This window comes from Falco naumanni, chromosome 11 (assembly GCF_017639655.2).
Source record: "Falco naumanni isolate bFalNau1 chromosome 11, bFalNau1.pat, whole genome shotgun sequence".
In the NCBI taxonomy this organism is placed as follows: domain Eukaryota; kingdom Metazoa; phylum Chordata; class Aves; order Falconiformes; family Falconidae; genus Falco; species Falco naumanni.
Window position 1 is genome coordinate 24034516 of NC_054064.1, and position 21296 is coordinate 24055811.

Consider the following 21296-nt stretch of genomic DNA (forward strand, 5'->3'; position numbering starts at 1 on the left):
ACCGGGACCAGTAACTGTGTGTGTGGCGAAAGCGCTGGGGGCGCACCGGGACATCCCTCTGTGGGGCACTCCATAATTCTGTTTTTCAACCATAAAAGGAGTAGCTCCACCGAAATGGAGCCTCAAAAAATTTCTCGACACTCGTGCCTGTTCCTCTCCACGGAAATCTTTAGTAAAAGGCGAAAGATTTATACGATCTGAAGAGAAACCAGAGTATAACCCTCAGCGCCCACTCCGCCGCACCGCCCGCCGGCCCCGCGCCCCACAGCTCAGGGCGACCACCTCCCGCCCGCCACCGGTATCGCGGGCCCCGGCCCGCCCCGGCCCCGCCGCGGCCGCACAAACCAGGCAGACCCGGACAGCCCGGACCGGCGGCGGGAGCAGCGGCGGCGGGCACGGGCAGGGTCGCGGTGCGGCCGCGGTGCACCCTGGGTATGCAAAACAGCCGCCGGGTAATGAGGCACATGCTAATGAGGTCCCGCAGCAGCTCCCCGCCGCCGGCCCGAGCCGGGGCGCCCTGCTGTGGTTTAGCCCCAGCCGGCAGCACCGCACAGCCGCTCGCCCACTGCCCCCGCCGTGGGGTGGGGGAAGAGTAAAAGTGACAGACTCGCGGGTTGAGATATAAATACTTTAATCATTGCGATAAAATAATACTTTTTAAAATAGTAAGGAAAAGAGAGCAAAAAGAACAGGAAAATAAAAAGCCCAATGGACAGGCGATGCAAAGGAAGCCCGTTGCGCGCCTCCCGCTGCTTCCCACCCGCCACACGGGGCAGCCCCACGGCCAGCGGGGGCTCCGGCCGCCCTCCCCCAGTTGGAGCAGGCCCGGCCTGAGGCTACGCGGCGGCTCCAGGTGTTGCTTGTCCTGTAGCGCTGCAGCGCAGCAAAGGACCACCAGCCGCCGCAGGCCCGAGGCACCGCCACTGTTCTGTCTTTGACCAGCGCAAGGGCAGCTCCACCGAAATGGAGCCTCAAAAAATTCCCTGACACTCGTGCTTGTTCCCCTCCACGGAAATCTTTAGTAAAAGGCGAAAGATTTATACGATTTGAAGAGAAACCAGAGTATGGCTGCTAGGGCCCCCGCACATGTACCCACCCCCGGCTGGCGCTCTACAGGTCACGGCGACCCCCGCCGCCCCCAGCTCGATCCTCCGCCGCGCCGGCCGGGCCCCCAACGGCGCACACCGGCACGGCCCCGCGCCAGGACCAGAGAGGCCCCGCGGTAGCGGCGGCGGACAGCTTTACCGGTACTGCGCCGCCAGTCCGCGGTGCACCCTGGGTATGCAAATAATCCAGAATAGTAATGAGTTGTACGTTAATGAGCCGCCGGGGCCTCGCAGCGCCGAACAGGGCCGCAGCCCGGGTAGCGCGGGGACCCGCTGCGCCCGTGCGGCCCCGCCGCGGGATGCCGGGCCCTGGACCCTGCCCCAAGGCGCCCGAGGGCCGGCGGAGCAGTAAGGACGGACCTGCCGTAGGCAGCGCCCTAACAGCGCTCTCCCCGCCCTCCCGGGACCACCGGCCAGAGCCCGGTGCCGCCAATGCCTCGACAGAGCAGCCCCGGCGCGGACGCACGCTGAGGCCCGGCCCGGCCCCGCCCACCGCCGCCGCCGCGTCGCCAGGCAACGGCGCGCGCCCCGCGCTGCCGGCGCGGTGACGTCACTGCCTCGCGAGAGCTCTCCCCGCCAAACCGCCCCGAGAGGCGCCGCCCCGCCTCTTTGCGCTAGTGCCGCATCATGGGTGAGTGGGGCAGTCGCGGGGCCCAGCCGCTATCCGCTGCCATCTGCTCGCGCGCTGCCGCTGCCCGCCACTGTCCCTTACCGGGTGACAGCAGGGGGTACCGCCAGCCTGCGCTGCCCGCCATCGGGAGCGGCCGCGACGGCGCCGAGCCGCTGGCAGGGGGAGGGTGCCTAGGCCCAACATGGCGACGGGGGGGGGAGGCGCGGGCGGATTCTCCTTGCCTTCCTGCGGGTCCCGAGCGCTGGGCTCGCGTTCGGCGTCTTCTGCAGGGAACCCTGCCGACGAGGTGGGACGGCGTTCTGGGGGACCCAGCAGGAGGGGTTGGGGGGTGGCCTTGTAAAAGACTTGGCTGGATGGTGGGGGCTTGTAGGGCACCCGGGAGGTGGAGTGCGCTGGGGAAATGGTCCCTCTAGGGGGCCCAGCAGGCTGGGCAGAAGCAGGATTACGTTGGGGTCTTGTAAGTACAGGTGGGATGGGGGTCCTTTCCCATACAGGACCTGCCACACCCAGCCGATAGCATGGGCTGTGTGCGGTGATGTGCCTGGCAGCTGGGCTTCTGGCACTCCCCGTAGGGTGCTCAGCATACGAAGTATGTTGGCAAGCTGCTTGCCAAAGGGGATGCCCGTCACACAGTGGAGGGAATCTGCTTTGTAGCACTTTGCTGGAAAGGCGGAGGTTAAGGCAGATCTGAGTACCAATGATGAAGCTTTTCTTACTGCTGCATAAGGCTGAGTGCACTGTGCGGATACCAACCTTGGAGAGCTGAGGACTCAGAACTGTGCCTAGATGTGGCCAGGTGGGGTCCATGCCATCCCCTGACCACACTGCGCTCCCATTCAGGTATCTCCAGGGACAACTGGCATAAGCGTCGCAAGACTGGGGGCAAGAGGAAGCCCTACCACAAGAAGAGGAAGTATGAGTTGGGGCGACCTCCTGCCAACACTAAGGTGGGTGATTTGGGGAGGGTGGTCACTAGCTGTGTCTTTAAACTCTTGATTGCTGGTTGCATGTGCTTTTGGAGGCTTAAATACATGCCTTGTTTTGTGAGTGGTTAAACATCTGTCACTGCTTCTTTAAAAGGTGGAACTTTCCCCTGTACCTATAGAAAGCAGCGACAACATTTTTGCAGTAAGGGGCAATTTGGAGTGATGAAACTTTCACCTTAGGTAGATGCAACAGACCGTTTTGGTCTTTTACCGTATCTGCCAATGCTCGGGTTTGTCATAGTTACACTGACCATGTTGCCTTCGAGGTTAGGGGTTGGCTGGGCTCCTGCAGGAGCTGTGTAGCGTTCCAGCACCAGCAACACCCTCCTGTTTGTTTCTGACTGTAGATTGGTCCACGTCGAATTCATACAGTGAGGGTTCGTGGTGGAAATAAGAAGTACCGTGCTCTTCGGTTGGATGTTGGCAACTTTTCCTGGGGATCAGAATGTAAGTGCATTGTAAACCTGGTGGGTTGGGAGGGAAGTCTTTTACAGCTGTGCTGGTCTCTGGTACTGCTGCATTGTAGAGGGATGATGATGCATGTATAGATTTGTAGGCTGGGTTTGAACATCTCGGGGCTTGCAGTCCTGGGTCTGAAGCAGCATGCATAGTGATGATACTTTTGACCTTATGTGGCCTTAGGAGACTTGGTTGTCTGCTAAGTTCACAGTGATTGGAGTGTCATAGTTACACTGAGTGACATGCTTGCGTTACGTTTTTACTGGGGTGGGGGCATCTACAGAGGGGTAAAAAACCTAAATACAGATAGTGCTTCCTAAACGGAGCCTTTCTATGTATCAATCAAGACTTAATAATTGTTAAGTTAGGTGATCCTGTACAATAGAGAACAGTGTTGAGGGTTGTTCTGAGAAGGTGTGCCGCTAGGACCATGTTACATTAGCATGTGCAGTTCACTTCATACTTCTGCTTTGCTAAGCAAAAATGGGAAGCACAGAAGCGAGAGGGGAGTCTGTTGTATTTCCCCTGAGCAAGGTGGGTTTTCTTTGAATACAAACATGAAAACCATGAAACTTGAGCCTGGGCCTGGTCAGCTTTTCTCAGTATGATGGTAAAACCAGCAGTAAGGAAGGTGATGTTTCAAGTGATCAGCATGGTGCAAAGGTGAAAGGACGTGCTTTCTCCTCAGTCATCACAGAGCGTTGTCCATACTGTGAAAAGTGCCGTTATTCATAGGCAGTATTGCAGGAGTGAAGAGACTGAGCGTACCTTGCAGAACAAGGATGAGGTACATGAGCAAAGAGGAGAGAACCCATCTTGTGCCTGGCCTTTGCGTACATGGAGGGCTGTGTCTGCAGGGCCGGCCCCTGCTAAACAGTCACATGCTTCAGGTGGGTCTTAAAAGGTGGAAACACCAGGTTCCCCTCTCAGTTTGCTCATAAACCCTCATCCTACAAAAATGGTTTCTAGTATGCATTACAGAGCAGTCCTGTCCAACACTGCTCAATTCAGTAATTTTAGGAAGTAACACTCACACATACAGGAGGTTGAGCTCTGTGTGCAGTGTTATTTGGCATCTGCTGAGGTATCTTCCAATCCAGAAATTGACTTTTTAGCTTTGCTTAGTCTTACTTGAGATGAGTTCCAGCAAGGCCACAGATCCCAGTTTTTCAGTTGGGGTGAATCAGTTTCCAGGTGTAGGCTTAATGTCCTAGCAGCAGAAAGTTGGACTGATGAAAAATAGTTGCACCTCTTAGTTAAATTTAATACGGTGCCAGGGAGGCTGGAGGACATTTGATGGGGTGATGAGTGTGAGTTGCTGTACTGTGTTCTCAGTTGTCTGATTCCTGTAGGTTTGAGTTCATGCTCTTCTTTTGAAAGGCTGCACTCGCAAAACCAGAATCATCGATGTCGTCTACAATGCTTCCAACAATGAACTGGTGCGGACAAAGACCCTGGTGAAGAACTGCATTGTTCTCGTGGACAGTACCCCGTACCGGCAGTGGTATGAAGCCCACTATGCCTTGCCCCTTGGACGCAAGAAGGGTGCCAAGCTGGTATGTCTGGGATTGTCATTGTCATTTTGACTCCTTGCAGAATCCACCCTGCTAGAGGCAGTTAGCCATCATGAGTGGACAGTGCCTGCCAGAATAGTTTGCGTAGCCTTCAGTGATAGCATGGGCAATCTGGGCCCACCAGTTTGCAGGATGAGTTTGGCTCTGTTACTGGATTGACCAGTACCACAGAGCTCTGTGAGGCATTGCACCCATTTGTGCGCAAGGACCTACCTGTCAATCTCTTTCGTCTTCTAATGATGATACCTTTGTCCAGTTCTGCTGCTGAAGGGAGAGCGATGACATTTTATGATGCTGAGGAAGACTTGCAGGTCAGGTCCTTATGCCTGGGAATGATTGCTTTGATGAGAAGCTTGTGGATCAGCATGTTTTTAAGTGTCTTTTAAATTATCCAGACCCATTGCCTTTTAATTTATTTGAGATCCAAACCCCAGACTGCTGAAAGGTATTTAAACCCCCATGTGCAGCACTCAGCTTAAGAGTGTCTCCTTGCATTAAAAACAAAGCCCTTCTTATCTGAAGCACTGTGTAGTTCAGAAGCACAGGGAGAGCTCATAACCTGTCTGCCAGGAGTTGCACCACACCCAAGTGCTTCATGTCTGGAGAGGGAAAGAGTATTCACTTCTGTTGGAGGAAGATTAATTCATCAAGGAAACCTTCGCAGTTTCATTTGTCTAAGAGTGCCCTTCCCTAGGGGTGCTGTGCTTTGTTGTCAGCAGTGACCGTAGTTAGCAACATTGCACTTCTTGGCCTCAGAAGTGAAACTCAGCACCTGGTTGTATGGGGATGAGGTATTTGTACCTTTGCCAGGTAGAAATGGGAAACAGTACAGTGCTGAGAATACAGAAGTCATATTAGTGGGGACCACCTGCTCTAACAGAAGGTGGCCATATGTTTAATCTTGTCTTCGCTTATGGTCTTGTTTTTAGACTCCTGAAGAGGAGGAAATCTTGAACAAGAAGCGTTCAAAGAAGATCCAGAAAAAATACGATGAGCGCAAGAAGAATGCCAAGATAGCGAGTATTCTTGAGGAGCAGTTCCAGCAAGGAAAGCTACTTGGTGAGTCCCTGCCAGTGTAATGTGAGTGGGGATAAGGGAGTTGGGGCACAAAGAGGGTGCCGGAGCAGATCTTATTCTTGGTGTTGGGATGGGATCGTTGAAAGTTCTACTCGCCTGTGATAAAGCTAACTGCAGGGTGAAAGCAGTGCGGTGTTCTCGTATCTGCAGGAGTCCCTTCTGGGTCTTAAATGTAAGTTGTTCTTTTAGCTTTTCTGGAGATAGCCGACTTCTGGCAGGAAGGGGAAATTTGTTTCTGGAGCATGAATTGCTACATGTCCTAGTCAGGCAGGCTCCTGGAGTTGATTATTCCTGGTTGGCCTTTGAGAAAAATAATGGGGCTTGAGACTTGCAAAATGAGAGAAGACCCATGGGCTGCACTGTGTGTCAGAAAAATGTCCTACAAACACAACGGCTTTGACCAGTTTTAAGTTCTGGCGAACAGTTCAGTGTTCTGAAGTCTTCTGGTGATGAGACCTTTGTCCAGTTCTGCTACTGAACTTGAGCGATGACAGTTTGGAGATCTGAAGAGGACTTCATAGAGACTCATTCCAGCAGAGCAGGCTCACGAGCACAGTACCCTAGGGGGGAGATACTGAAGCCAGCACGTACCACTGGTGTATCCATTACTAGTAACTTGCTGGTCCGTGCCTTTGCAGAGAGACTGCGTGCAGGGTTTCTTTCAGTTGCTGTATATATGGGGGTAGTGAATTATTAAACTTTTAACTGGATGACTTTTCCTTGCAGCCTGCATTGCCTCTAGACCTGGACAGTGTGGCCGAGCTGATGGCTATGTGTTGGAAGGCAAGGAATTAGAGTTCTACCTGAGGAAGATCAAGGCCCGGAAAGGCAAATGAATGAAAACTATTCTGCTGAGAGAACGAATAAAACCAAGAGTCTACAACAATAAAGGGTTGTGTGCTCATTTGTGTCTGCAGGGTAGAGGGGGCTTGTGTAGCTCCTCCTGCCTGTAAAATGTGGAGGAAGGAAGAAAGATCTCCTGGAATCCCTGAGTGCTTTTGTGTCTTCAGGCAAGCTCTGACCCTATATGCTCTCAACTAAAACATCTCCCTGGATTCTGGGATGGTGACGTAATGGATCAAGTGGGTGTGGAAAAGAGTTGTCAGACTTGGCTGAGGTGGAGAACTTCCAGTACTTGAAACCTGCAAGCAGGAGGAAGGTGCAAATGCCCACCCCATTTAAGAATCCTGGCTCTTGGGGGGGCTGTCGGGATCTGGCTGGGCACACAGTCCCCCCTTTTCCCATGTGTTAGGTCAGCACGTGCTGCATCTGGAGTTCTGGGGTGAGTCAGTGAGGAAGGGGGCCCTGCTGCCTCAGGAGAGGAGTGTCCAGGGAGCAGCTCTGCAGTGCTGTGTTTCATACTTGGCATTTGTGCCAAGTCTGGCTGAAAACTCCCAGCTCTTACACCTCCAGCCTCTGCAGCTGGTACCTGCTGCTGCCACTTCCTAGATGACGCGTGTCCCCATCCTCTGGTTTGGGCCAGCAGTCCCTTTGATCATTGCTGGGTGTTTTCTGCCTGGTTGTACAACTGCCTCCAGTGTCTTGTAGCTCCTTTTAACCAAACTTGGCTGCACTGCTTAATGACCAGCTGGTCTTTTGCTGACCTCCTTGGTCTCATTCCAGTGCAAGATAAATTCCTTCTAGCAGAAGGGCCAGGCTGTCATTGTGGTCTGTCCCTTTCGAAAGCTGGGCACAAACTCCAGTGTTCTGCCCCGTCACTTGAGGTGGGATTGGAAAGCTGTGGTGAACAGAAGCGTTTTCAGGATGTTTTGGGGCAGGTGATGATATTCCTTGGGGCTGCTGGCTGAAGAAAGCCAGCATGATGGATCTCTGCATCCAGTTGCCAAATGGTTTGTGCAGGTATTTGGGGGTGAAGTTGGGAGCCCATCTAAGGGCTGGTCCTGGGGCCAGGCTGGACTTGGGGCATGCTGCACAGCTTGCCCCACTTACGTATTTTTACAACAGCCTCATGTATCCATAGGAGCACTCCGGTGCAAGGCAGGCTGCCTGCAGCCCCGGCTTCACGGGTTTGTTTTTTTTCTCTGAACTGAAGAACATGGTCTGTGATCATCTTGCCCTAGGCAGAGGCATGATGAGATCTGTGTTTAGTGTCTTAAAATGCAAACTGCTCCACAAATAGTTTGAGCTCAATAGGGTTTTTTTTTTAAAAAAAGTTTTTCTTGAGTTGCTCTGCCCTGGCGGCTGTGTGTGGCAGCAGGAGGTGCCAGCGAGCTCAGGTGTGCCTGGGCGGTATGGATTCATCCTGCCTTGCTGGCAGGGAGCCAAGGACGGGCCTGTGCCACAGATGGAGAGACACACCAACCGCATCAGAAGATGATACCTGCTACCTGGATGGCGTGCGGTTACGGCGTGGTGGTTGTGTGCCTGGCTCTGCGCTCTGCAAACAGCCGTACCCAGCTGGCTGTGGCGCTTGGAGTCCCTGGCAGCAGGACCTGGGCTGGGTGGGACGTTTGCACAAGCACATTCCTTCTCCATAGTGATGTGGGTAAAAACTTCCCTGTTCTCCAGCGACGCCTGCTTTCCAGAGAGGTGGGGCAGGGGCAGTGAAGGGCACTTGAGAGGGATGTGTCACGGCTGCTTCCTCTGTTCTCCCCTCGCCCTCCACAGAGAGCAGTAAGGATTCGGTGTGTTTCTGGGGGACTTTGTACAGGTGGAGGAGAAACTGAGGCTTACAGAGCAAGTGCCAGCTCAGCATCAGAGCACGAGCTGTAAAACTGGCCCCTGATGAGCAGGATTGCGGCCAATTCATCAATTGATGCTGCTTATAAAGTTACTGCTCTGAAAAACGCAGCTGCCAAGGGCAACAGCCCGTGGGAACGAAAGCGGCACCCATCGCCCACTGGAGCCATGCTGTAGGTGTGACATGGGAACGGGATGGTGGCAGCTGGCTCCCACGGTGGCACAGGCTGTGGGACCTTGTGCAGCTCGGCTGTGGGGTGTGTGGTTTCTGGTCTGGCCCTGCCATAGCCCTGTGGATGTGCACAGGGATTTTACGTGCCTGGGAGGAGGCGAGCTGCCCTGCTGAGCCAGGAAGGGAAGGGCAGGGGCTGGGGTTCTGAGGTGCCAAAGCCTGGTCTAAGGACCTTGCTTACTTCTGCAGATAGGTGCCAGGGCTGAATTTTAAAAAAGCTACTTTTTCTATGATGGTGAGCAGCCAGCAGCATAACCCAAGTGAGGTCACTTGTCATCCCGAGTGCTGCCGAGTGGCTCTCGGCTCCACGCAATATTAGCTTTGGGGTATTTCCACGGGACATAGTCCAGCCCAGAAGATGACCTCCTGGTTACGCTTTAACAGGTCCAGCAGTGCCCAGGAGGGTAGTGGAGGAGGAATGGGGCTGGCTTGCTGGGGGAGATGGGGGTTTTAAAAGGGAGGTAACTGTGGTAAAAGGGAGGCTTGCAGGAAGGGGAATATTTTAATACCTCTGCTAATATTCTCAGGGGAAACATGTCTGAGTGCAGGAATCCTTCTACAGGAGCTGAAAGCACTTTTTTTTTTTTTTTTTTCCTTTCCTGGCTGTATCACTTGGTCTAATACCCCACAGCCATCACTGGTGTCAGTCCTTGGGGCTGTGCACTTTTGGCCTCAGAAGGTGCACACTCCTTGACAAAACCCAAAATGACCCACATTTTCCATAAATGCGATCCCCCTGCTGTCTCACTGCTGGGGATGATTAGCACTGATAAGGAAGAACCTCAAAGCTGATGTTAGCAGTAACTTTATTAATATTGAGGGCACATTTGGATCACGGTGTTGGTTTTCTGCATGACTAATGCCCTTGTCCCGTCCCTTGCTTGGGGTCTGGGCTGTCCCCTGTCCCCTGCACTGGGCCATGGGATCAGGGGGTAAGCCTGGCCAGCAGCAAGTCGGTGGCATCATCACATAGATGGGCTGAATCCTGCAGTTTTGGGGTTAACAGCTAGTGTTGAAGGCTGTCTGCCCAATCCCAAACCCACCAGGATCTTTCCATCAACCTGGGGACACATCTTGGCTCAGGTCTGAGGGACAAAAGACCTGGTAATGTCCTGCTCTGGACAGGGGGTCCAAGATGGGTGTCCAGGGACAGGGAGCTTTGTGGCTGGCAGTGGCAGTGCCTGGGGTGGGGGCAGCTATTTGCCCCCAGGAAAGGGGGCTTCTGGGGCAGCCTCAGGGCTCACAGGCCTCCGGCCAGTCAGCCCCAATGTTTTCACTGGATGGTGCCTTCACCTGGATCAGCGGCAGCTCCTCCCTCTGTGTTTCAGAGGCCTCCGGTGACCTGGTCCCCACTGGGTGACCGCCAGGAATGGTGGGCTTGCTGGCCCGGCTCTCTTCATCTTCCATCTCCTCCTCCTCGATGCGGGACACTGACTCAGGGTCCTCTGAGCGGTTGGGGCAAGGGGAGGGGAAGCCACCATCTGCCCAGGGACGCTGCAGGTGGGGGTGACCTCGGCTGCCCCGGCCGAAGTTTTTGATGCTGATGGCGGGGGATGCAGCAGCGAAGAAGCGGCTGAGCAGAGGTGTCTGGATGCGTGGCATGCTTGGTGAGGCCTCTGCCAGCTGGCTCTGCTCCACGTCCTCGCACATGCTGAGGAGCATGGTGGGGGGATAGGGACAGGCTGCCATCCTCCGCAGGGATGCCCAGCACCTCCATCCCAATGCATTTGCAAGCAGGGAACGGCTGCAGGAGGCTACAACCCTTCCCCAGCAGCTCATCCATCACCCAGTGCAGCCCCCAAGCCCCACAGGGGCTGGGCAACACACTCCAAGGGCAGATTTGCTGTTTGCTCACCGTAATTGGGCCCAGGGGGGACAAGCCTGCTTGTGCTATTGTCACCCTGAAGCCCTGGCCCCTGTTCCTCCAGCCCCAGGGCTGCACTGCGCACTCACCGCATGTCAAATGTAGAACCCAGGAATGAGGGCTTCAAGGTCTCAGCAGCTGTGGCCGTGGTGTAGGGCGGCTGAGCCGTGGACTCGTTCCAGTATTTGTCCTTCACAGCAGGAGGCAGGTCCTGGTACATGTCATCCACGGAGAGCAGGGATACCTGGGCACGGCAAAGCCAAGGGACAGGGGTGGCTTTGCAAAGATATGAGTGGGATGGGTGGCTGCAGGTCCTCCCCATGCCAGCCTGGCAGGGGTAGGGCTGGGCTCTGCGAGGGGCCAGGGAGGCTCTGGGACCATCCCCTGGCTGCATTTGGGGTTTTCCTCTTTTGAATGCTTTTCTCAGAGGTGAGGGACTGTGCAGCAGTGCCAGGCTGCTGAGTGTCCCTTGTGGGGGTGCTCATCCTGCCGTGGGGACAGGGACAGAGGGACAAGGTGCAGCCCTGCTTCCTGCATGGGAATCTATTTTGGACAAGGACCTGTGTGGCCAGGAGCAGGGCAGGGGGCCAGGTCCCACTGCCAGGGGGCAGGAATGTCCCTGTGCGCCAACTGCAGCAGCCCCACACAACACAAGCTTAGAACAGGACCCACCTGCAGGTTCCTGTCTATCAACTTGTTGGTCTCAAAGTCATCGTCATCTTCTCCAAAGGGGTTAATGATCTGCTCTGCAACCTGGGGAGGGAGGGGGGCAGGTGAGGCAGTGGAGCAGGGACAGGGGCGCCTTCCCATGGGGCTCTGCATCCCTTGGTCCACCCATGGGGCACATGAAATGTGCAGACTTGGAGCTCTATGGTGCCCCAGTGTGGGAGCTGTGCCCAGAAGACGTGTCCCCAGGGAAAACTAGGAGTGGCGTGGTTGGTGCCATGCCCTGGGCCAGCCAGCCCCTCAGCCCAGGGTGGTGCTCAGGGCCACCTGGCCACCCTCAGCCCATAAAGAAAAGCCCAGCTGCCTGGTCATGTCTCACCTTCAGCCAGCCGGTGTAGAAGAAGAACTGGAGCAGGGTGGAGAGGGGGACGTACATGTCTAGGTCCCCCTCCTGCCCTGGCTCCAGCGGCTCCAGGAACTGCCGCCCGATGAGGCAGAAGGCGAAGAAGGAGTAGACGGCGATGGTGACCACCTGCCAGGAGTGCGGGTCAGCTGTCAGTGAGGGTGGCAGCCGAAGGGGACACTCAGCACAGGAGCAGCAAGGATGCAAGAGGCTTGGCCAGTCACTGATGTTCTTGCAGGCTTAAGGCCAAACCCCACCGCCCAGGCTCCTGCACATCCCTGCAGGGCTGTGAACCGTTGGCTGTGCCAGATCCGGCACCAGATTCAATGGGGGAGTAAAGTGCTTTAAGTGCTCCTCATCAGAGCGGAGGTGAGGAGGCTGCAGGGCTCCTCTGCCGTCATGGGATGGAAGGAGCTGGGATCTGGGCTTGTTGGGCCCATGGGGTGCATGGGTACCCACCTGCGTGTACACCAGGGGGATGCTGATCCAGTCGTAATGGAACAACATGCTGCACTTGGCCCGGTAGAGGTTCAGCTCCTGGGCAGAGAGGACAAGGATGGGTGGCCAGGGCTTTGCATGACCCCCCCCCCCCCCCAGCAACCCCTGGTCCCCTCCATGCACACAGTGCAGACTCACGTCCATGAGCAGGCGGAGGGCCACATCATCACGGATGCGGCCATCCCCCCTTGCCTGGGCCGCCAGGTTGGTGAACCAGACGCAGGGGATCCAGTACTTGTTGAAGTCGGAGTGGAGGCTCTCAAACTTCTTGCACTCATCCTGCGTCATGAAGCCTGCGGTGGGGCAGAGGCTCAGTGCCACAGCCCCCACGTCTGTGCGGGAGAGCCCTTCTGGGGACTGCGCCCAGCCGGGACACAGCATGTTTCCAGGTGAAACTACAGCCCCAGGAGACAGGCTCTGGGCAGAGGGGATGTGGGGCTCTTTGGAGGTGAACATCCGTGCAAGGATGCCATGCTATGTTTGGGGCAGTTTGGGACAGGGATGCTTGCAAGGATCCTGGCCCCCAGCACACCCTCCTGGTGACGGACACATCTGTGGCCCCCAACTCTCACCCCACGTTGCGAGCCATCACCCTTAGAGTTTAGCTCCTCACCTGCTTCCACCACATGATCCATGGTGGGGAAGCGCTTAAGCACCCTGGTGCTGACAGAGCGCAGGATGAGGACTGCTGACAGGTTGGCGTAACGGATGAGGGTGCGCCGCAGGATCCGGCCCCTCTCATCCTTGCCATGGACATTGCTGGAGATGATACACATGAGCTGGTCGGGCAGGGGGATGCTGGTGTACTGGGCCCACCACCGGTTCACGATCAGGGTGACATAAAAACCTGCACCAAGAGACAGTGCGTGTGGGGCTCAGAGCGGCTGGGCAGGGGGTCGAGTTGAGGATGGGCCCTTGCCAGAAGAGCTGCCACATTACCAGGGGTGACAGGTTTCTCTGTGGCCGGGAGAGAAAGCGCACGTTGTGCTTCCCATTGGGCTGCCCTCCCTAGGGATGGAGGTGGGGATGTCCCTGGCTCTTCCCTGTCCTGGGCATGGGTGGCACAGGGCAGGACAGGCATCTCTTGTAGGTAAGATGCCCCTTTCCTGGGCATGGGGAGGAGGGTGCAGAGCGGGCCAGGGAAATCACAGCCCTCCCACTGGCATCCCCATGGTCAGGGAGCTGCATTTGGTGGGTCTGGGGGCCAAATGCCCCCTGGGGCATCAGCTCCTCCAGCCCCCATCCGATGGTGTCTAAGTGATGTTTTGGCATGGGGTCAGGACGGACAGTGGGGGCATCCTCAAGTTGCCAGCACCAGGGAGAGCAGGGGACCCCAGCTCCCGAGTTCAGGGGAGGGACGCGTACCTAGGACGAATGACATGGGGATGAGGTCTGTGGAGCGGTTGCAGTATTGAGCCACCTTGGTATAGAGGCGCTTCTGCTCCTCGGTCAGCAGCTGCCTGCAACAGACATGCAGCAGGGTCAGGGACATGCAGTGGGGACAGGGACCCGCAATGGGGCCAGGGTGAGCAGTAGGACTGGGGCGCTGCCTCTGACCTCCACAAAAAGCCATTGCCCGATTCCTGTTTTCCCTGCCTACTCCCACCCTCCCTGGGGGAGTCCCCTGGACTTCTCCCCTCCCCACAGAGACCCCAGTCCATGACTGATGGGGCATCTCTGCACAGCCCAGTGGGTCAGCAGGGAAGGACACAGCTGGTGGTGACACACCAACCCTGCTCACCGGTAGATGAAGCTGAGCGCAGCATACAGCACCACGAAGACGATGAACTCCTTGTACAGCAGCTTGTAGATGCTGCCTTTCCAGCGGAACAGCAGCTTGGAGAAACCTCCAAAACGGGAGTTGGCAACTTCCAGCGTGTAGGAGATGGTCATCGTGGCTCAGCCCTACACCTTTGCGGAAAAATCCTTCCCTCACTGACTGGGGAGAGCTGGAGTTCCCACCGTGGCCCAGGCTGCGGGGTCTGGGGACACGCACTTGCTCCCACGCCAAGCGCTATGCCCCATGCAGCCGCCCTGCCCTCCCCACGCCTGCCACAGCCACCGCCGGCTCCCTGCCTGCTCCCCCATGTCCTGCCCGTGCTTCTTCCCCTAAATACCCCAGCAGTGGCCTGTGCACCTCAGCCCTCCCTGTGATGAATTGGGGCTGTCAGAGGCAGGGAACAGGGAACTCCAGGTCGGTCACACCTCCCTGCCACCAGCCACAGCTGGAGATTTCAGTGGGAGCTGCGGGTGCCAGAACCGGGGCTGGGCAGGACCCGGTGGGGCGGTTTGAGTCGTCCCCCTTTGCAGCCATGGTGGCTGAACTTCGGCTCTGTGGGAAGGAGGGGAAAGGATGGAGGCTTGCATCGCTCCGGGCAGCCCTGGGAATAGGACCCTGGCGTGCACAGGCAGAGCCGGCACCCAGGGAGGGCTGCGGGCTATTTCTGGAGCACGGGTGAAAAATGTCCCCGTCAGTCCCCAAGCCCTGGCTGCCAGCAGCAGGCAGTGCCGGCGGCCATGGGCTGGGCTGCAGCCCCTGGGGATGGCTGGCTGAGCCGTGCCCGTCCTGCCTCCGCACTGTGGCAGCTCCTGGTCCCCCCGTGTCCCTGGGGGTCTTGGGGATGACATGAGCTAGGGCACACCGGGATACCCTGGCTGCAGCACCTGGCAGGGGTGATGGATGCGTGTTTAAGGCTGGCAGCAGGCCACTTTCCCAGGGCCTGGGAGAGAGCGGCAAGGGGAGAATTCCAGTGGGACATAAACCAGTGGGAAACATCCCTGAGTGACAGAAAGGCATGCGGGGAAATCATCCCATCCTTGTCCCTGACCCGTGCTGGGGCTGGGGCCAGGACTGAGCACTGCTGTGGCCCTCGGCTTGTCCCGCTGTGGGCTGCCGGAGGCCGTGCCGCGCTCCGCAGGAAACGCTGCTTCCTTTGCCGGCCGGAGCGCCGCGTCCTGCCCAGCCTGGCTCCCTCCCTTCCTGCCCCGGCACAGGGCCAGGCCCAGGCCCAGTATGACTTCCAGTGTGGAGTGGGGTGGCTGCTGGGGCTCACAGCATGGGAAATGTCCCCCTGGGCAGTGGGGACAGGGCTTAAGGGTGCCTGCATCGCCCCATCCCTGGAGAAGGGCTGGAGCACCCATGGGTGAGACTCGCTGCGGGATACCTGTGCAGGGGGATGATTTACAGCATCCCCAGCCTTTGCCCCATTCCCAGGAGCCCCACAAGTCCCTGTCCTGGCCAGGAGCTGCGGAGTTTACAGCAGGCTGACGCCTTCCCCAGCCGGGCTGTAAATCCTGTGCAAGGCAGAGGCTCCACTCACCCTCAGCCAGTGCGCAGCTCTGCTCTGCCACGCTGGCAAAGCGGCCCCAGGGCTGCTGGATGAGACCCACACTGGGGCATCACCCAGAGCACGGAGGGGAGATGGGGTAGAGGCAAAGCCCCCCATCTCTGCATTCCCCCGCATCCCATCCATCGGCTCCTCACCACCCCAAACCACACAGACGGAGGGATGGACCCAAACCTGCCAGGAGTAAAACGATTTATTTCTTATTGTGAGCTGGATCCTACAGGGCTTGGCAGCACATCGGGCAGGGGAGCCTGCAAGGGGCCCCCTCCAGTGCCTCCCTCTCTGTGTGTGCACCTTGCACACCCGTGGACATCCACCTGTGCACAGTCCCTGCACACGTGTGCATGCAGGCTCATGCATTCAGCAGCACGTGCACCAGTCGTTTCAAGCCCCCATGCCACGCGGTAGGACATGGCAGGATGTGGGGTGGGCAGCAGGCAGGGCCACCTCAGGCTTCCCCTGTCCAGCCAAGGGCACCCCATCCATGCGTGACACCCCCTGCAGACCACACAGGCAGGGCCAGCCCTGTTTCATGTCCCCAGACCCTGTTCTCTGTGGGCTGGGGAGCAGCAGGCCCATGCCAGGTGCCATCTGGCTCCAGTGAGAGGATGGAGGCCCTAGTCAGTGGGTCTGGCACACACAGTATTGTCACCTGGTCCCCAAAACCACCTCCTCTCCCTGTTCTTCCTTGGGCACTGCCAGCCCACGTGTCCCCATACACCGCCAGCCTGCGGCAGGGTCCCCAGTGCCCAAAGCACTCTCACACCCCCTGCCCAGCTGCAGCACATGGCAGGAGAGGGGTGCACATGGTAGCGCAGGGGAAGGGATGGGAATTTGGGGGTGCAGCTTTGCAAACAGCCACTCTAAGCTACAGCAGGACAGCTCATGCCGCTCCTGCTCTGCCAGCTTTCACTACTGCCCGGCCCCTGCTGTTCTCCTGGCATGTCCCAGACGCAGCCCAAGTCCCGGCATCAGTGCAGGTCAATGTTTTCATACTCCAGGTTGTCCGAATCCTCCAGCTCAATGCCATGTACCAGGTTGTAATAGTTGGTTGTCTGACTCATGTAGATCTTCTCCCGGTCGGCAGAATCCTTCAGGACCTCGCTCACGCTGACGGTGTCCACCTCTGGCTCACTGCCCCCCAGCTGCTCTGTCCTCAGTGCTGGGGTGTCCTGCTGCCTGCCTGGCCCTGTGGCCCACTGCCTTTCATGGGTTGGCACCTGGGAACTGCTGGGGGATCCCACCTGGATCTCCACCTCCTCGTAGAGGTCTCTGCTGCTCTCCAGTGGGTCCGTGGAAGGCTGGAGCAGGACCTGGCTCCCCAGCAGCACCTTCTTCTCAGTCTTGGAGGGGGTAGCAGGCAGCTCATAGGGGACATAGTGGTGGGGCTCCACAGGCACCGGCACATTGCCCCTCTCTGCTGCGGCTGGGTGGCTCTGGGACCTGCTCTGAAGGCTGTAGTTGGTCTTTCTCTTCTGCCTGCAGAAGCACCAGGTGATGCTGGCAAGGATGAGGAGAGGGGGCAGGCAGATGAAGAGGGCAGTGAGGCTGTGTGAGCGGCACAGCTCATCCCGGGGGATGCTCTGGAGGTCCATGGCGTGGTACCGCTCCGGTGTGTGGCAGATAACCTCAGTGGTCAGGTTGGGCCAACCCTCCAGGCTGCTGAGCAAAGCACAGCTGCAGTCCCAGCTGTTGTTGGAGAGCTGGAGCTGGAGCAGAGACGGCTTCAGGAGGCTGGCGGGAAGGAAGGTCAGGGCATTGAAGCTCAGGTAGAGCTCCTGGAGCTGGGTCGATGCTTTCAGGAAGGACTTGGGCAGCTCCTGGAGCTGGTTGCTGTCCAGATAAAGGACCCTCAAATTAGGAGCATCTTCCAGGAAGCTTCCAGGGAGACTTTCCAGCAGGTTATGACTCAAGTGCAAGACCTCCAAGGCAGGCGGGACTCCCTGCGCATTGCTGATATCCATGATGCTGCAGTGCGAGAGGTAGAGCTCCCGCAACCCCTGCACCCCTACCAGTATGCCCCAGTCCAGGTGGGTGATGTTGGAGCTGGTGAAGTTGAGGCAGCAGCTCTCAGGGAGAGGAGCCTCCTGGAACTCCTGGAAGTCCATGGGCTCTGTGCAGTTGCAGCCCTGCGGTGCTGGGTCGAGGGCAAGGCCAGCAGCGAGCAAGAGGCTGCCCCAGAGGGGCACGGTCCCCAGCCCGGCACCTGCGGGGAGAGCAGCCGGGACATGGACAGTGACCCCCCTGTGGGACCAGCTCTCCTGTTCCCTTTGTCGCAGCCCGCCACGGCGCGGGGGGATGAACCCCGCTTCTCCCCCCACCCAGGGAAGGGACCCGGGTCCCCGCAGCCCCCCCGGAGACACCTCCCGCGGCCGCCGCCCCCCGCAAGCACGGGGCTGTCTCACACCCGACGTCCCGCTGTTCCGGCCGGGGGCCCGCGGGGCAACGGGGGACCCCGGGGCTGCGCTCGCCGCCCCCCCCCCGGTGCCCTGCCCGGCCTCACCTGCCGCCGCACGCCCCATCCCGCGGGGCCGCTCCGCGCCCCACCGCGCTCCCGCCGGGCGCGGCCCCCGGCTCCGCCTCGCCGCGGGGCGGCCCCGCCGCAACCCGCCCGCCCCGGCCCGGGCCCGCCCGCCGCCTCCCCCTGCGCCCGCTGCCCCCCCCGAGGGACGCGGTTTCCCTTCAGCTCCCTGTGCCCCGTGCCCTCGCCGGGCTCCCGCCCGCCACGGGCTCTCCAGCCGCGCTCTGCAGCAGCACCCCCCAAAATAAGCTTGTCCCCGGCCCCCTGCAGTCAATCTGCCCGGTGGCCCCCCTTCCTCTGCCCCCCCACCGTAAACCACAGCCCCCTATCCCTTCCCCATCCCTCCCCTCTCCATCCCCCAGAAGCAGTGCCCCCAGCATCCCCCAGCCTTCAGCCCGCTCTGGCTCCCCACAAGCCATGTGTCCTCCAGCCCTCTCTGTACTCCAGCATCAGCCCCCCAAGCTCCCGGAGAGGGGCCAGGCTGGGCTCTGCTGAGTTCCCCTCCCTCCAGGATGGGGAGGGGGCTCTGCCCGCCTGCTCCCTATCTCCATGCACGGGGTAACTCCCAACCCCACGGGGCAGAGGATGCAGGGTGGACGTGCTTGCAGGATGGGAACCAAAGGGGCCAGTTTCTCTCGCTGGACCCCTTATGGCTTCCTTCCATCTCACACAAGTCATGGACTGGGAAGGAGGAGCAGACCCAGAAATGAGCACTACAGCTGGCAGGGAAGCAGCACTGCAGAGGGGAGCTGTTTTTCCACACCCTGAAAGTGCATTTGTACTCACCACAGTGTGAGCTGGGTAAACCGAGGCACACGACATGGTACTGACAGCACTTTGCTTTGGTGCTGGTGGGAGGCGGGTGAGATGGGACCTGGCCTGAGCACGTGTGCCGTGCCATGGTGCCAGAGCCCGGTGGAGTGACTGCAGCAGGGCGTAGCTCTGGCAGCTGCTCTTCAGCCTGGCTTGGGGTGCAGAGTGCCGGGACACCCTATATGCTGCAAATTTGGGGTACCTTAGAGGCCTGGCAAGCCCAGCACACCAGTAATAAAAGTGCTGGGTTGTTTCAGGCTTCCTTGGCCCACCTGTACTATCCTCAGGGGATGCAGCAATGTTTGAGAAGGCACCAGGCTTCGAGTTTCTTCCCTTGATTTCCTGCTTATGGCTCAAAACTGGCACCTCAGGTGCTGCTCTAACATCTCAGCTCAGGGACACTCCAGCCCCCAGTGGGAGAGCGGCAGCTCCCCTTGGCACAGACCCATCGCCCACATCCCCGTGTGCCCTGCTTCGGTCTGTCCCAGACCCACACACCCCGGCAGTCAGTGGGTTTCTGGCAGTGGGACCTACCCTGTCCTGCTGCAGGCATTGCCTCGTGGGCAGTGGGTTTGGGGTGCCAGCACCTCGCACTGTGCAGCAAATGGCACAGCAACGAACCCTGCACCAGGGGTTTCTGCTGGGGAGCAGGGATGGGATGGCATGGAGCAGGGAGGGAAGCAGGGCCAGCTGAATCCTGGCTGCTGGGGTGGGACGCAGGAAACGGCTGTTTGGCCCTTTCGGGAAGGGAGGTGCCGGCAGTGCGCTGGCCTGGGGGGCTGGCAGCTGCTTCCCGGGGTACCCTGGACATCAAGCTGGTACTCACTGGCCGGAGCCTGCTAACACCCTGCCTGGGGTAAAGCCTGCCCTGCTCCCCCTCCGCCTCCAGGGCAGCAGCTGAGCCAAGAGCCCCATTGCAGGAGGTTTCAGAGGGCTCCCTGAGCCTCCCTGGGCCAGATCCTGCCTCCCAGGGGGGCACCTTCCAGCACTGACATTTTGCACACCACCTCAGATCCAAGTGCTTCCTTAATCCGGAGGGATCCGGGTCCTTTTATCTCTCCCTCCAGGCAGCTTCGCCGGATTTGCAGCTTCCCCTCTGCACCTCCCCAGCCAGCCCCTGGGACGGGTTGGCCTCTGCTGGTGCTGAAGCTGGTGCTGGTGCTGGTTCTTCCTCACCTGGCTCACCCGAGGGACCAGCCACCCTCTCCCTCCTTGGCGGCTGCAGCCCCATGTTTTACAGGAGCTCACGGGTGAGAGTGCCAAGGGAGGGGAAACCCCCACTTTCAAGGGGGTCAGGGCTGTCACCCTGATCCTGCGGAGCTCACTTGCACCCTGGGCTGGAGGGGATGCAGGTTTTCTCTCTGGCATTGCTTTTGCTGCCCTGGCACCACATGCCACCACCCGCTGGGCAGCCCCCTCCCTGAGAAGGCTGCTGAGCATCCCTGAATACTGTGAGGGTGGGGGGACCAGGGCAGCTCTGAGTATCACAGAGGACAGAGATCCCACAGCCTCTCTGGGCTTCTGTAATATTTTACTGTGCTCACAGGGGAAAAAAAGTTTCCTAATACCTAGATGGAATTTCCCTTGATGCAACTTGCATCGGGTGCCTGTCCTGGTTTCACTGTGCACCTTCCCAAACAGTCTGGCTCCCTTTTCCTGTAACTCCATCTAAATAGCTGCAGGCAGCCAAGAGATCACACCAGAGCCTCCCTTCCCCAGGTCGGGCAGGTTGTTACGTTAAACCACACTTCCTCCCACCCACCCACCGGAAAATCCCAGGCTGTGATGCTCTGCATCACCACGGACCCCAGCTGCAGGTGGAGCAGGGGCTGCTCCTGGGCTCCATCCCTCTTGGAGAGGAGGTGCCTCAGCCTTGGCGGGACATGGCCTGTGGGGTTCATCTGTGCCCCCAAACCCAGCCCAAGAGCTTGCCCAGAGCCAGTGGGGAGCAGGAGCAGAGTCAGCAGCAATGGGACCTCGCTAGTCCCCACTGTGGCTCTGCGGGGGACCTTGGGGCAAGCCTGGTGCAGGTCACCCCATCACCCCCAGACTGGTCCCCAGGGCCTCCCCGCACCCCTGAGTGCCTCCACCCACACGCTGCCTCCAGACTGCTGACTCAGCTCTGCCCGGGGAGCTCCCAGCAGCCCCAAGCTGGGGCCTCCATCGGAAAACCAGCATCGCCCATGACGTGACAGCACCCGCACCCCAGGGAGCCCTTGAGGCCCTGGTGGAAGCAGGCAGCTTTCCCCCGAGGGGCTGCAGCCTCCTGCCTGCTCCTGGAGCGGGTTTTCTGCCAGGTGGTGTGTTTGCACGCACTTCCCCTGAAAAAGCTGGAAACTTGGGAAAAAAGCACAGATCTCGGCTGTTTCCTGTCTCTCTTCAGGCAGGTTTGCTCAGCTGTGCTCCAGCAAAAAATAGG

General features: G+C 58.6%; 3 protein-coding genes and 7 non-coding genes across 10 annotated transcripts; 6 read left to right on the forward strand and 4 right to left on the reverse strand.

The window, feature by feature from the left end:
* Positions 1–102: 102 nt before the first annotated feature.
* LOC121095956 lies at positions 103–217 on the reverse strand. The gene has a single exon (XR_005830279.1). It is a non-coding gene; the product is annotated as a U5 spliceosomal RNA (small nuclear RNA).
* Positions 218–951: 734 nt separating this feature from the next.
* Positions 952–1066, reverse strand: LOC121095964. The gene has a single exon (XR_005830286.1). It is a non-coding gene; the product is annotated as a U5 spliceosomal RNA (small nuclear RNA).
* A 563-nt stretch (positions 1067–1629) lies between these two features.
* RPS8 (ribosomal protein S8) lies at positions 1630–6723 on the forward strand. The gene is made up of 6 exons (XM_040610607.1): positions 1630–1737; positions 2578–2684; positions 3071–3170; positions 4563–4738; positions 5686–5815; positions 6560–6723. Exons 1-6 carry the CDS (start codon positions 1734–1736, stop codon positions 6667–6669), a joined length of 627 nt encoding a protein of 208 aa, XP_040466541.1. The 5' UTR covers positions 1630–1733; the 3' UTR covers positions 6670–6723.
* On the forward strand, positions 2426–2510 carry LOC121095949. Its single transcript, XR_005830272.1, has one exon. It is a non-coding gene; the product is annotated as a small nucleolar RNA SNORD55/SNORD39 (small nucleolar RNA).
* LOC121095952 lies at positions 2876–2979 on the forward strand. Its single transcript, XR_005830275.1, has one exon. It is a non-coding gene; the product is annotated as a small nucleolar RNA SNORD46 (small nucleolar RNA).
* Positions 4987–5059, forward strand: LOC121095950. The gene has a single exon (XR_005830273.1). It is a non-coding gene; the product is annotated as a small nucleolar RNA SNORD38 (small nucleolar RNA).
* On the forward strand, positions 6274–6345 carry LOC121095951. Its single transcript, XR_005830274.1, has one exon. It is a non-coding gene; the product is annotated as a small nucleolar RNA SNORD38 (small nucleolar RNA).
* A 678-nt stretch (positions 6724–7401) lies between the features above and the next one.
* LOC121095960 lies at positions 7402–7531 on the forward strand. Its single transcript, XR_005830283.1, has one exon. It is a non-coding gene; the product is annotated as a small nucleolar RNA SNORA35 (small nucleolar RNA).
* A 2467-nt stretch (positions 7532–9998) lies between these two features.
* Positions 9999–14089, reverse strand: BEST4 (bestrophin 4). The gene is made up of 9 exons (XM_040610907.1): positions 13938–14089; positions 13562–13656; positions 12810–13043; positions 12335–12489; positions 12158–12235; positions 11675–11827; positions 11302–11382; positions 10719–10873; positions 9999–10416 (listed from the first exon to the last, which is right to left on the reverse strand). Exons 1-9 carry the CDS (start codon positions 14087–14089, stop codon positions 9999–10001), a joined length of 1521 nt encoding a protein of 506 aa, XP_040466841.1.
* Positions 14090–15732: 1643 nt separating this feature from the next.
* Positions 15733–18093, reverse strand: LOC121095922 (chondroadherin-like protein). Its single transcript, XM_040611342.1, has 2 exons — positions 18047–18093; positions 15733–17749 (listed from the first exon to the last, which is right to left on the reverse strand). The coding sequence occupies exons 1-2, from the start codon at positions 18063–18065 to the stop codon at positions 16515–16517; spliced, it is 1254 nt and encodes a 417-aa protein (XP_040467276.1). The 5' UTR covers positions 18066–18093; the 3' UTR covers positions 15733–16514.
* Between the last annotated feature and the right edge of the window lie 3203 nt (positions 18094–21296).

What these genes read in the sequence shown, in the direction of transcription:
- RPS8 (XM_040610607.1), top strand. An exon ending in CTTTTCCTGGGGATCAGAAT is followed by an intron (nt 3,171 to 4,562) that starts GTAAGTGCATTG and finishes TTCTTTTGAAAG; the next exon opens with GCTGCACTCGCAAAACCAGA. An exon ending in GCAAGAAGGGTGCCAAGCTG is followed by an intron (nt 4,739 to 5,685) that starts GTATGTCTGGGA and finishes TCTTGTTTTTAG; the next exon opens with ACTCCTGAAGAGGAGGAAAT.
- BEST4 (XM_040610907.1), bottom strand. Translation starts at nt 14,089, where the DNA reads ATGACCATCTCCTACACGCTGGAAGTTGCCAACTCCCGTTTTGGAGGT. An exon ending in TCTACACCGGCTGGCTGAAG is followed by an intron (nt 11,383 to 11,674) that starts GTGAGACATGAC and finishes CTCCCTCCCCAG; the next exon opens with GTTGCAGAGCAGATCATTAA. An exon ending in TGATAGACAGGAACCTGCAG is followed by an intron (nt 10,874 to 11,301) that starts GTGGGTCCTGTT and finishes TGCCGTGCCCAG; the next exon opens with GTATCCCTGCTCTCCGTGGA.